Genomic DNA, 13,897 nt, shown 5'->3' with positions numbered 1-13,897 from the left:
TCTCTCTAGCTCCCAGAAAGTTATTTTTAAAATATTAAATTACCTCTCTCCTTTTTACTGCATCCTTCAGTAAAGTGACTACATCATGGCCTACGCAGTCGGTGGCCTTGAAACCCTTTGTCCAAGTGATCAAGATTCCCTACAACAAGAGAAACAGAAGAGAGCTTGGGTGAGAATCCTTCTGTAGTCAGGAGAATCTGGTACCCTCCCTCCCCGGCAAGGCAATAGCCACTGAGCCTGTGTGTCTAGATACCGTGACATCACACTCGATATAATAAAGTGTGAGTGGAACCCTGTGGCTGTCCCCCCTCCCACCACCTTCCAGGATGGAGAAACAGGTCTAGAAGGTTGGTTGCTGACCAGGTAAGAAAAGGAATGTAAAATTGTAGTAACGCTATTACTGTTTAGGCAGACTGTAGGCTTCACAGGACTGAAGCTATATGTTGCTAGCTGTGTGTGCGTGTGCGTGTGCATGTGTGTGCGTGTGTGTACTACAGGGATGGGAGGTGACAGGAGAGTCATCCTGCTGGATGTGGTGGCTCACACCTGGAATCTCGGTACTTGAGTGGCTGAAGCAAGAGTACCATCCTAGCTGGGCGGTGGTGGCGCACGCCTTTAATCCCAGCACTCGGGAGGCAGAGCCAGGCGGATCTCTGTGAGTTTGAGGCCAGCCTGGGCTACAGAGTGAGATCCAGGACAGGCTCCAAAGCTACACAGAGAAACTCTATCTCGAAAAACAAAACAAAACAAAACAAAACAAAACAAACAAAAAAAAAAGAGTACCATCCTTTAGTTCAGGAACAGTCTAGGGTACACAAGTTGTAGGCTAGCCTGAGCTACATAATGAGACCTTGTTTAAAAAAAAAAAAATCAGACCTCTAAAAACAACTCCAATAAACAAAAGTTTAGGGCTAGAGATGTAGCTCAGCTGGTAGCGTGCTTGCCCAGCATGCACAAAGCTCTGGCTTTGATCTGGGGGCCGCACAAACCAGGTGGGATGGTACACATTCATCATCCCAGGACATGGGAAGGAGAGGCAAGAAGATGAGATATTCTAGGCCATTCTTGGCTACACAAGGAATCTGAGGTCAGCCTGGGCAACATATGACCCTGCCTTTGGAAAGAGGGGAAAAAAAAAAAGAATCAACTGCTGATATCTAAAAAGGCCTGGTTGGCAGTGGTGACGTCATCAGGTCATCAGGCCACCTCACTTAGCTCTCCCAGCGCTGGCAACCAGGCCTTAAACCGTCACCTCAGGCCCTTCCCTGGCCAAGTCTCCACCTGTGCCATGCAGGGCTGCCTACAGACCTTCCAGACGGGCTGGTTCCTACGCCAGTGATTCTGCACAGTCCTCTCCACCTGCCCGCCCCCAGGATGTCCCCGTCCCGTCGTCGTCGTGTCCCGTGTCCCGTCCCCCCCCCCCCCCCCCCGCACTTCCTGCACAGCGGCTGAGTGCCGGCACTGGCACAGGAGATCCCTAAGGACAGAGCTGTAACTGAATGAAAAAAAATGAAATCTAAGGAGGAGGCGCGACTACGCCTAAAATATGGAGATGATTCTCATTGTAGACAGAAGGGCAAGAGCAGGCAGAGCGGGAGTCCAGGCTGAACATGGCCGGCAGACTTAAACAGGACCACGAGAGGAGAGACGGGAAGGGGAGAGCAGGAGAGGAGTCACCCACCACAAGAGGAGCCTGGTGTAGCCAAAATGGCCGAGTTATAAGAGATCAGCCTGGGAGGGAGGAAAAAAATGAGCCCCAGGGAGGGGGAGGTCTAGGATGGGGGGCGGGGTTAGAAGTGCTGGGGGGAACCCCAGGTCCTGAGTGAGACTTGTTTTGGGTTGGAGACCTAACAGTAACCTTTATGCATGCCCACACCTTGGTTCCCAGTGGGCACCCGCGCCCCATCTGGGATCCTTTTCATCTTGTAGCTTGAGCAAGCATTTACTAAAGGTCTGTTCTAACAGAGCCAGATCCCTGCCACACAACCAGCCACGGAGAAAGCCGCTAAGGCCTGAGGACCAGGCTAGCTGGCAGCGAGCTCGCCTAGCATGTGCAGAGCTCTGGGCTCCATCCCAGCACATGTAAATCACATGTGGTGGTACATGCCTGTGATGCCAGCACCTAGGAGGAGGCGGCAGTGGGGTCAAAAGGTCACGGCTCTGTGGCTGCACAGCCAAGTTGGAAGCCAGCCTGGGATAAAGAATTAGAAGAAGTGGGTTTGGAGAGGAAGGAATAGTGAGAGCCACTTCAGAAGTGTGCCAAGTTCTGTAATGAGGGTGGCAGCCAAGGGCACAGGAAAACAGAAAAGGGTAAGATTCTTTGTGCCTGGAGGTCCCAAAGGTTCTCAGAGGAGATAGCACCTTCATATTATTTGGCTGTTCTGGAACTTTCTCTGTAGCCCAGGCTGGCCTCAAACTCACAGAGATCCGCCTGCCTCTGCCTCCCAAGTGCTGGGATCAAAGGTGTGCGCCGCCACCACCTGGTCATTTCAATAATGACAGAAGGGTAGAGTCTTAGGATGTTCTGGAGGTGACCCATGAGACATATAAGACTGTCCCAGACATCTAAGGATAGCACTGAGGTTAGGTTGGGGAAAACCCTAACCACATGAAGTCGGGCACTATCAGAGATCTGCTGGTCCACAGGAAAGAGACTCACACAATCCAGGCTTGTCTGGTTGCAGGGAAAGGAGAAGGTGAAGCCCAGAGGCATCCGGGGGCCTTTGATCCCCATGTAGTCCAGGAAGTCGGAGATGCAGGAGACGATGTGGTCGAAGAGCTTTGAGAGATGAGAAATGGGTTACCCAGGCTCGCTTAGGTGTCCCACTTTCAGCATGCAAACGAGCGCGTGCGCACGTACACACGTGTACACGCACGCACGAGCGGACAGCCCCCAGGAACTTCCCAGCCATTGGAGTATCATGGACGAAGCATAGCACAAAAGAGCTGATGCTTTAGGGCCACAGGGCCACAGCTATAGGGTCACGTGGCAGACGCGGGTTATCTCATGACCCCCAATGCCACTGGCAGGGTGTATGCCAAACCCTCAAGAGGTATGCCCGCACAGGTCCACCTTACCTCTTCCCCAGTGCCCTGCATGACTTCCACAGGGATGGAGTAGATCTTGTTATGCATTTCCACGGTTCTCTTTTTCCCGCTACGGATCTTCACCAGCAGGACGCGGAAATTTGTGCCTCCAAGATCCAAGGCCAAGAAGTCGCCATTCTCTGTCACCCGGAAAAACACACAGAGGAAGCCACAAATGGTTAAGTGCATCTTGGTGGCCAGCACACCGTCCCCGCCCCCTGCCCAACTGCCCCCGTCCTGCATTTCCGGGGCTGCGATGAATGTTCCCTGTGATGTACAGTGTGGGCTCAAAGGAGGACTAGACTCTTGACACACAAGCTGGGCTGGCATCAGAAGGGTGGCCCCAGGAGGGAACTTTTAGCCACAACAAGCAAGCTTCACCAGGGTTACTTAAAAGCCCAACAAAAATGTCTTGGCTTTAGTGACCCTCATATAAAAAAATGCATAATCTGTATCGACATATGCAATCTAAAAATGGCCAATCTAGAAGTTTCTTCCTTTCCTCTTTGCAACGTGGGTGTATGGTTCTTGCTACTGAAAAATGGAGGAACCTATTTCTCTTCTTTTGGGGTTCTGGGGTCCAGGGGGTGTGGTGTGGGCAAAGCTGAGTCAGTCCTAGCCTTGGCCTCCAGACCCCGCTTCTACCCAGTGGTAAAGTGCCGTGACCCACTGGTGGGAAAGCCGTGGCCAGCCACTCTGACCCTGGGTATCCAGAAAAGACTGAGGTTAGCCTCTCAGCTGACCCCCAGCAGAGCCTGGCCTGGATGGGCAGAACTGCCCGTGGCCACCAGTGAATGGTAATTGATTTATGTCACCAAATTTGAGGGTGGTTCATAGTAAAACAATACATATCTGTAAAATGTGTTTTCTACCCCAGTCATTATTCTGAGGAGCCACTCAAAAAATTCTCATCAATTGCCATAGAACTGGCCTCAGTAAGGGGCAGGATGCTTCTCCAAACTCCCTCACATATATGCTGCTACTACCTAAAAGAAGAGGTGTGTGTGAATTCTTCTATTGGTCTGTCTCATGTAGCTGAGGCTGGCCTCAAACTCCAGAGCCTCCTGGGTACTGAGATTACAGGCGTGCACCGCTATGCCCAGCCTCCCATTTTCCAGTCTAAAGTGGTTTTACAAAGAACGCTAGCCTGGGAGATCCCACTAGAAGAAGTGAACTACTCTAAGCTCCAACACACACACACACACACACACACACACACACACACACACACACACACACACACACACACTTGGGTAGGTAAGATTCCAGCTCTTCTCAAATTAGGCATAGCCAGTGCAAAAGCATCCCTGGGAGAGTCCAAAATGCCCCCTACCCAGCCCCCCTGCTCCTGGGACCGAGGTGTGGCAGCCCCAACAAAGCCCTCACCAGACCCGTCTGGGATACTCCGGACAAAAGAAGGCAGCATCTTGACGGTAGCCCTGGGGTTCGTCTCCTTCCTCAGCCCCAATTCCATCTCGGCCCGCATCCTCTTCTTCACTTCCATCAGGGTCTGCTTGCTGAGGCGGAAGTGGGCCAGGGTCTCCTCGATCTGCCGGTGCTGCTCGGCCAGGCGGTAGGCCACGGCAGTCACCATGGCGGCCCCCTTGCCGCTGCCGCTCTCTGACAGGAGGAAACGCACGTCGCAGTCGGGCACCAGGCGCCTCAGGGTCTTGTGGAAGCGCCGGGAATACCTGAGGGAGGGAAGAAGGTGGAAGTGGGTGGTGCCGCAGCGGCTGGACCAAGCTGCCTGTTGGGGACATCTGGTGAGCCCCCCAAGTCCACGTGCTTCGATTCCACCCTCTACCACTGCTCTTTCCTTATTCACCCACTATAGAAAGGCGCGCACGGAAGGGAGATTATCCAAAACTCCTTATTACAATAATAACTCATTATTTTATGAGTGTTACCCACAAAAAAATTCAAGGGCCCATGCCATCCTGTGTGAAGCAGGACTGACTGCCACTACCAGCTCCAGACCAACCTGGGCTACATAGTCAATTCCAGGCTAGCCTGGGCTACATAGAAAGACTTTGCTTCAAAGGACGGGGGGAGGGGGACTGGAGGGGAGGCTTCTTTCGCCCACTATGTTAAAAGTGTCACAGGAGCCAAAGGCAAGCGCTTCAGTCCGAGAAGAAGGGCGAGTGACCTTGAGCCAGTATTGACCTTGGACTTGAGGGAGGCCAATGCCTGAAGGTGGAGTGCTGAGAAATAAATGGACTTAGGGAGGCGCTGACATGAGGAACTGGCGCCGAGGCCGGGCCCGATAAGCCCTCGCGTTTCTATTTTCACTCGGCTCCTCCCCTCCTCCCTAGAAGAACCGCTTAGGCCAGCGTGAGGCCCAGAACTCGTGGTCCTGCTGTACGGAAGGCCGCCTGCCAAAGGCAACAGGAAAAGCCATTTCCCCAAAATACCGGCGGTCATCGCCTCCAAGGGATGGGTTAAGAGTGACTTCTGTTCGCTTTGAAACGTTTTGAACGGTCTCGAGTGTCTAGTAATCCTGAAACAATAAACACCTGCTGCAAACGCTTCTTTTCTGTGCGCATGTGCTCCTGGATGGGCGCCCACATGTAGGTACCAATGAGTTTGGGTTCAAGCACATGTGTGGGGCCAGGGTGTCTTCCTTAATTGTTCCCACCTTTTGTTTTTGTTTTTCGAGGCAGGGTTTCTCTGTGTAGCCCTGGGACTCCCTCTGTAGACCAGGCTGGCCTCCAACTCATACTGATCTATCTGCCTCCAGAGCTGCTGGGATTAAAGGTGTGGGCCACCACTGCCCAGCCTCTACCCTATTTTTAAAGAGGTGGTCTCTCATGAATCGAGGGAGAACTCACCAACTGGCTAGACCGGCTGGTCAGCAGGCCCCAGGGAGCCTCCCAGTCCCTCCCCTCCCCAGGGATTACAGGGGCACCCCACACTGTTGCCCCTGGCATGGGTTCTGGTGAAGTGAATCAGGTGTCCAAACTTCTGTAGCATGCACTGTCCTGACCCCAGGTCAAAGTTACTCTTTAAAATGTGAGGGTGCAAACAGGTGTTTTGAACATGGCCGATGTACGGCATAGACACTCCCCAACCCCACCAGACTGTGTCCTGGAGGCTAGCTAGGATGACAGAGCTTGTGTTGTGTGTATTTTACTGCCTACAGACATTTGTTTTATTTGGTTTTTGGACAGGGTCCTACTATGTAGACCAGGCTGGCCTCAAACTCACAAAGATCTGCCTGCCGCTGCCTCCCGAGTGCTGGGATTAAAGGAATGGGCCACCGTGCTCAGCCCTAACTAAGTTTTAATGTGACATCATAAACCCTTAGGCTTTCTCGTCAAAAAGCTAGCCAAGAATTCCGCAGAAAAAGCTGCACACAGCAGCGCAGACCTGTGGTCCCAGTTACTCAGCAGCAGAGGCGGAAGGGACTGCTTGAAGCCTACATTCAGGGACTGCTTGGCCGACAATGAGAGTCCACTTCTCAAGGGGCCCAAAAAGAAAAGGATAAAGAACGGAATGGTTAATTTTCTTTTTCCAATATCTTTTTTTTTTTTAGAAAGTTTTTTTTAATTTTTCTTTTTTTCTTTTTCTTTTTTTTTTAAAGATTTATTTATTTATTATGTATACAGCATGTATGACTGCAGGCCAGAAGAGGGCGCCAGATCTCATTACAGGTGGTTGTGAGCCACCATGTGGTTGCTGGGAACTGAACTCAGGACCTCTGGAAGAGCAGCCAGTGCTCTTAGCCTCTGATCCATCTCTCCAGCCCCCAATATCTTTAACATACGAAAAATAACAAAATTGTGAACTCAGAAGAGACAGTCACCTGACTAGCCCAATGCTCTGGCCCCCACAGCACCCCAGAATACTTCAACAGAAAGCAGCATTTGTACAAGCATCCCTGGTGAAAGGCTGAGAATCTTCATCGGGCGATGTAAAGGCGTGCATGCATGAGCTTAGGTCCTACGCTCAAAACAAAAACCATGCCATAGGCAGAGGTTGTTAAAATCCAGCATGGACTTAGAATTTAAACACTTTCAGCTGTTTAAAAAGTTTCCACCACATTTTCAATGGCCAGGGAGACTTCTGACACTCAGAGGGGCCAGCACAATCAACAGGCAAGAAGGCAGCTTAATAGGAAAGCCTGTCCCGATCTATAGAGATTTCTTCCAACTACTCTCTCTCTGGCTCTCAGAAGCCAAGAGTGGACATGTGCCCGTTTAAAGCAGCAGTGTCTGAGGGGCTGATGGAGTTCATCAAAGGCTTCTGAAACAAGAACACAGATGACACCTGCCTTGGCAACACATACCTATAATCTTAGCATTCTGGAGGCATAGGACAGAGGGTCAGGAGTTCAAGGCCAGCCTCTGCCACATAGCAAGTTTAAGGGCAGCCAGGGCTACATGAGACTCTGTCTCAAAAAGCCAGTAATAATAATAATAACAACAACAATACCATCATCAATAACAACAAAAATGATGCCACCTCTCCTATGACCAAGTTCCAGTTTTCTTTTTTTCTTTTTCTTTCTTTTTGGTTTTTCAAGACAGGGTTTCTCTGTGTAGCTTTGTGCCTTTCCTGGAACTCACTTGGTAGCCCAGTGATCACAGAGATCCACCTGCCTCTGCCTCCTGAGTGCTGAGATTAAAGGCGTGCACCACCACCGCCCGGCTTTTTTTTTTCTTTTTAAGACAGAGTTTCTCTATGGAGCTTGGCTGTCCTGGATCTCACTCTGTAGACCAGGCTGGCCTCGAACTCACAGAGATCTGCCTGCCTCTGCCTCCCAAGTGCTGGGACTAAAAGCATGTGCCACCATGGCCTGGCCCAAGTTCCAGTTCTAAGGGGGATGAAGTCCCTCTGGATACAATGCAGCCAGGCTGCAGACACACTGCACCTCACATTCCCGTCTGGAGAAATCTCTATTGTGGGAGCCCACAAAGGCTTCCTAGTGAGATCTGAATTTGCTTTACACAGCAGGGCTGCATTAGGGGATGGCTTGACCATGTGCATGGTCACCAGGTGTCTGGGAAGGTCTGCACTTGGCTGTGCTGGGGGAAGGTCTTTTGCTCCACCCCTTGGCATTCCTTTAAAGCCCTTTAGTAAAGACAGAGGGGGCGGTGGGTTTTGACCCAGGTCCTCCCGAGGCTGTCCTGTGTTTCTATCTGTCTCTCTCCTCTATATTTCTATCTACATATTCCTCATTTCTCCACGATCAAGAGTAGCCTGGGGGCAAAAGTAGGGGCAACACCCCCCACACACACACTCTATCTCACCTTGGGAAATAAGAGACCAACGTGGAGCCGGGCGGTGGTGGCGCACGCCTTTAATCCCAGCACTCGGGAGGCAGAGGCAGGCGGATCTCTGTGAGTTCGAGGCCAGCCTGGGCTACCAAGTGAGTTCCAGGAAAGGCGCAAAGCTACACAGAGAAACCCTGTCTTGAAAAACCAAAAAAAAAAAAAAAAAAAAAAAAAAAGAGACCAACGTGGACTGCAGAAGCCGCGCGTGACAAGGCACCGAGGGCGGGCTGTCCCCGATGAGCAACGCTTAGCCTTGCTTCCCAGAACCAGGCACTGACTGTCTTATCTCCCAGACCACGTGCTGGGTGGGTGCACAAGTCTGCCCTCGGGAGAAGGGCCGTGGTCTCGCTCGGATGGCGGAACTAACAAATGCAGCGTCGGGTGGTGGACTTACTGTGGATGCGTCTTGTAGAGAGAACCGTCCACACCGACCGTGGTCCGGAGCCTGGCGGTACCCTTGTTGTCACGCAGGCGGTTCAGGATGGCCCCGAGGGTGGCGGCCACCAGGTTGGCGGAACGGAAGGAGACGATGGTGCATACGTGCTGGACCGAAACACAGTCATCGTCAGATGGCTCCACTCCCAGGCGGGTTAAGATTTCCTTGGCATTTTGAATGCCTTCCTTATTCCTGGGAGGTGAGAGGTCACACTTTATGAGTTCGGGACCATGCCAGGCTGCGGAGAGCAAGCACCAGAGTTGGGAAGGCAGAGCTGCGGGAGGGCAGGACCCACCGTGCAGCCCGGCGTGGGAGGGGCACCGCGGAATGCCTGGGCCGGGTGCCCGTGCACAAGGAACAGCTGGCTGGGGGGGAAACACCACCAGGCCAGGCATGTCATGCCCAGCCGCGGAGAGGGGAGACCGCGCATGTGGCCTGTGAGCAAGTGGAGAGAAAGAGCTGTTTCTGCCCGGGGAGTTGATGCTCATGGTGAAGGGGAACCTCCCCTCATGGAGGATCTGAGTTGCTTACATATATGTCCAGATGTTTCCTATAAAATTCTAATTTTCTGCGTACATGTTTTGTATATCTTTTGTTGGTTTTATTTCATTCAGAGGATTCTGTATAGATTTGCTGTTAGGTTTTAAAATTCTCTTCTCTCTCTCTCTCTCTCTCTCTCTCTCTCTCTCTCTCTCTCTCTCTCTCATTGCAGTACTGGTTCTCACTAACCAAAGACCCAATGGCAGAAACCGGCCAAGATGAATAAGGCAGGCACTTCTGGACTTAGCCAATGGCTCTGAAATTAAGTTACAGCACACACATGGAATCTCGGGACTGGGGCTGAAAGAGAATGACCCATGACAAAGTCCAACGCACGCCCTTAAGCAGAGCATGGGTCCAGGAAAGCTCTCGCCCTCCTGGAAGCCTCTTTCTTTAACCACAGAGACGGCTATGCTTAACCTGTCAGGGCCAAAGCAGAGCTCCACTGGCCTGATGTGAATTTCCTGGGACCAGTGAGGGCACACACAGTGAGGGCACACACAGTGAGGGCACACACAGTGAGGGCACACACAGTGAGGGCACACACAGTGAGGGCACACACAGTGAGGGCACACTGCAGGTAACTCATGGGGGGATGGACAACAGGGAACAGCAAGATCAGGGAGGCAGTTTGGGCTCAAAAGAAACTTTGGGGAATGTTGGGTTAATCACAGTGATCAGGGCCCTTTAGCATTCTAGTTAATAAATACTACAAACTAGTATCTCCCACAGAACCATCCAGTCATTGAGTGGATGCCTCTAGGTTCCCTGGAAGACAGTTTGGGAAAGGTCATGATGTATGTACCAAGAGGGAATTCTAAGAATCCAGGCCCAGGTCTGGCCAGTCCCTTGTTCAACACTGGAATCAGCTGCTTCCTTGAATTGAATCTTACCCAGAGAGGAGGGAGTTGGAGGTGAACGTGTAGTGAGTGAGTGTGGTGTATGTGTGAGTGTGGTGTATGTGTGAGTGTGTGGTGTATATGTGTATGTGTGTGTGTGTGTGTGTGATGTATGTGTGTGATATGTGTTTTCGTGTGGGATGCGTGAAGGTGAGGAGGGCACTGTTTTTGAAACTACACAAGAAAATCATCCATAAAACACTTGTGCTAAGTTACTACTTTTTTTCTTTTTAAGATTTATTTATGTTTATGTCTGTGGGTGTTTTGGGTGCACCACACGCATGCCTGGTGCCTACAGAGGCCAGAAGTTGGTCCCCTGGAAATAGAGATAGATGATGGTGAGCTGCCATGTGGGTGCTGGGCACTGAAGCCGCTGAGCATCTCGATAGCCCCCAGGCTGTTTCTTAAAGACCGTACCAGAAAGCTCGTGCAGGGAACCAGCTGGAGAGGCCGCCTGAGGGTGAGGGGAGATGGATCCAGATAGCCCGATGCTTGGGGAAAAGCTGCCCCGATACATGGTCTCAAGAGGTGGCAGTCCATCCCGCCCCCCGCCCTTCCCCCCAACCCCCCAGATGGTACCTACTTTTCAATGGCTGACACGTCACTAGTGTTGAACTTGCCCCTCGTGAGCAGCTCTGGAGTGATGCGCCCTTCAAACAAGAGGCCTTCCTTGGCCATCTTCACCAGGATCAGCCGGACCAGCTCCCCCATGTACAAGCCGCTGACCATCTTCTCGAACCTGCAGGGGGGAGTCCATTGGTATCATTAGGTACCCTCTGTTCTAACGCTGCTGCCGCGGCCGCCGGCGGGGTCAGCATTCACGGAGGGGGCAGCAGAAAAGCAGAGGGGATCCGTTGCATCTCTCAGGCTCCCAGTCTCCATGGTAGGAATGTCACTTGTGTGATTCAGACGCTGACTCTAGACAGGGTGGCCACCCAGGAAAAAACGCTTCGGGGGCTGGGACAGGCGAGGAAGGCTGCCTGGAGGAAGAGGACTGTGAGAATTTAGATTAAGGGTGGCAGGTGAGAAGAAGGGCCCCACACAAACGAAGGGGTCACCCCTGACATGACTGTCCTTCCCATCACTCTGGCAGACAGCCTTCCGGGATGGAGGAAGCCCGGAAGTGCCTGGCTCAGAAGAGGAAAAAATGTCTTCTTCTGGAGGATACGGGAATCTGTTCTCCACGGGGAAAGAGGCTATCGGTGCATTTGTTTTTTGGATAATTTTTTTAAAATTATTATGTGTTTTGTGTGTGTGTGTGTGTGTGTGGTCTGTGGGCCGGAGTATATGTGCCCACAGAGGGTAGTTTTTGAGGCGCCCGACAGGGATCCTGGGACCTGAACTCGGGTCCTCTGCAAGAGCACTATACATACACTCTTAACTGCTGAACCATCGCCCCAGCCCCTGTGCCTTTGTTGATCCCAGCCTTGGTACTTGATGATGGTGAAGATGGCGTTGCCGATGAAGATGAGAAGACAGGTGTCAGGGACGGCACTGAAGGACTTCAGTGCACGATCGCCTGGAAGCTTCCCAATAAATGACATGGGGGCCTGGGGAATCATTCTAGTGTGGGGAAGCGGAAGCTCAGAGAGATCAATTCACCTGTCCATGGAAGAACAGCAAGAGCAGATCTGGCTTTGGACTTTAGTCCCTTTAGCCTGCAGCCCTAAATCTTCACTTTCAGGGTGCAGGCGCTGAGTGAGACCTGGAGCTGGTAAGTAGCTCAGATCGACTCAGATGTCTATCTCTACGTCTGATGGTTTGTTTGTTTGTTTTGGAGACAAATTCTTACAAAGCCAGGCTGGTCTTAAGCTTGATCTGTGTAGCAAAGGATGATCTTGAGTTTCTGATTCTCCTGTCTCCACTTTGTGAGGGCTGGGATTATAGGTGTGTCCCATGAAGTCTAGTTTATACAAGTACTGGGGTTCTGATTCAGGGCTGTGCGCTCGTGTTAGGCAAGCACTGCGTCAACGCCGCTGCATCCCCAGCCCCTCATTTCATCCTGTGCCCGCTAAGGATCAGGCTTTGCTGTTGAGGAATACACACGCCTTCCCTAGTGGCCTCACCCTACCATCCGGGGATAGGCTCCGAGGAGCTGAAGGCCAATCAGCTCACCCCACCGCTCTGGCCAAATTCAGGAAGGGGCCAACCCCACAGTGAACGTGGCGAGAGGTATGACGTCATATCTGAAGCAACCTCTCTGGTCCACGCACCGTAGGGGAGCCTGTGGACGGAGGCTAAAACGTGCCAATCAGAAGACTCGGTTCGGGGGGCTCCCGGGGCCTAATAGCATATTTGAGTCGGACTCAGACCCCAGTATGGCTGGTCAGGGACTGGAAGGAGCCCCTCAGTCGAGCAGATCAGAGGCCTCCCCTCTTAAGGGTGGGTGGCTGGCTGGCTGGCACTCCCAGAGCTGGCAGCGAGACAGCAAAACAATCTGTTCCAGTCAGAGCCATCCAGTAGCCAAAGATGCTGCCGGGCCCTCGAGCGCCCGGCCCTGGCCTGTCAGCACAGCACGCAGCCTCCTTCCAAACACAGTCTCCATTGTTCCCCGCCATTCCTGATGGGCCTGGGCGGGCGGGCCCACCCAGCTCCAGAGAGTGGATGCTCCCTGGCAGGAAAGCTCCCTCTGTGGCCTGGCTGCTCAGCCACTGCCCAGGCTCCTGTGGGAAGAGCCCTGTGGAGTCTAGGCTGGAATCCCTGAGCTGGCGGAGGGGCAGGCGGGGGCCCGACGCTGCCGCTGCACCCGTCAAGGCCTCGGCTTTCCCATCTGTGTAATGGCAAGGCAAGGCCTTCCTGCAAGGTTCTGCCCAGGACGCGTGCTCATACAGGTAGGTCATGACCGTGAAATCTGGCTACTGCGCCCTTAGAACCTTGCCTGTGTCTGGTACTTCCTGAGCTACTTTTATATGCATTTGAGATGGGGTCTCACCATAGCCTAGGCTGTCCTTGAACACAGGATATTAGCACAGGATGACCTTGAACTTCTGGTCCTCTTCTAACACCTCCCGATGATGGGATTGTAGACATGTATCACTGCACCCAGTTTATGGCCTTGCTAGGGATGGAGCCCAGGGCCTCACTCATGCCTGGTAAGCACCCTACCAACTGAGCTACATCCCTAGTCCCAATCATAAGGTGATCAAACAGAAAAAAATGTTATTTAACTTTTTTTTTTTTTTTTTTGGTTTTTTTGGTTTTTTTGGTTTTTTTGGTTTTTTTGGTTTTTTGAGACAGGGTTTCTCTGTATAGCTGCGCCTTTCCTAGAACTCACTCTACAGCCCAGGCTGGCCTCGAACTCACAGAGATCCGCCTGCTCCTGCCTCCTGAGTGCTGGGATTAAAGGTATGCGCCACCACCGCCTGACTCTAATATTTTTAATTATTCCATTACTTTACATGGTTGGGTGTTTTGTCTGCCTGTATATCTGTGTGTGCTCGGCACCTGTGGAGGTCAGAAAAGGGTGTCAGATCTCCCGGAACTGGAGTTATAGATGGTTATGGGCTGCCATATGAGTGTTGGGAATTGAACTTAGGTCTTCTGGAAGAGCAGTCAGTGCTTGTAACCACAGAACTATCTCTCCAGCCCTAAATTAAAATTAAAATTTTATATATATATATATATATATATATATATATATATATATATATATATATATATAA

General features: G+C 51.8%; 1 protein-coding gene across 8 annotated transcripts in view; it reads right to left on the bottom strand.

The window, feature by feature from the left end:
• Positions 1-13,897, bottom strand: part of Hk1 (hexokinase 1) — a 111,404-nt gene that overhangs the window by 13,245 nt on the left and 84,262 nt on the right. For all 8 annotated transcript variants that reach the window (XM_042266303.2, XM_076557175.1, XM_015990462.3 and 5 more), the window contains 6 exons: positions 10,819-10,974; positions 8,755-8,988; positions 4,474-4,778; positions 3,079-3,227; positions 2,660-2,779; positions 44-139 (listed from right to left, as the gene is read on the bottom strand). In XM_042266303.2, coding sequence (XP_042122237.1) covers positions 44-139; positions 2,660-2,779; positions 3,079-3,227; positions 4,474-4,778; positions 8,755-8,988; positions 10,819-10,974 — 1,060 coding nt within the window. The remainder of the gene's footprint in view (positions 1-43; positions 140-2,659; positions 2,780-3,078; positions 3,228-4,473; positions 4,779-8,754; positions 8,989-10,818; positions 10,975-13,897) is intronic.

The sequence above is a fragment of the Peromyscus maniculatus genome, chromosome 21, assembly GCF_049852395.1.
Source record: "Peromyscus maniculatus bairdii isolate BWxNUB_F1_BW_parent chromosome 21, HU_Pman_BW_mat_3.1, whole genome shotgun sequence".
NCBI lineage: Eukaryota > Metazoa > Chordata > Mammalia > Rodentia > Cricetidae > Peromyscus > Peromyscus maniculatus.
This window is presented reverse-complemented; position numbering and strand designations above follow the sequence as displayed.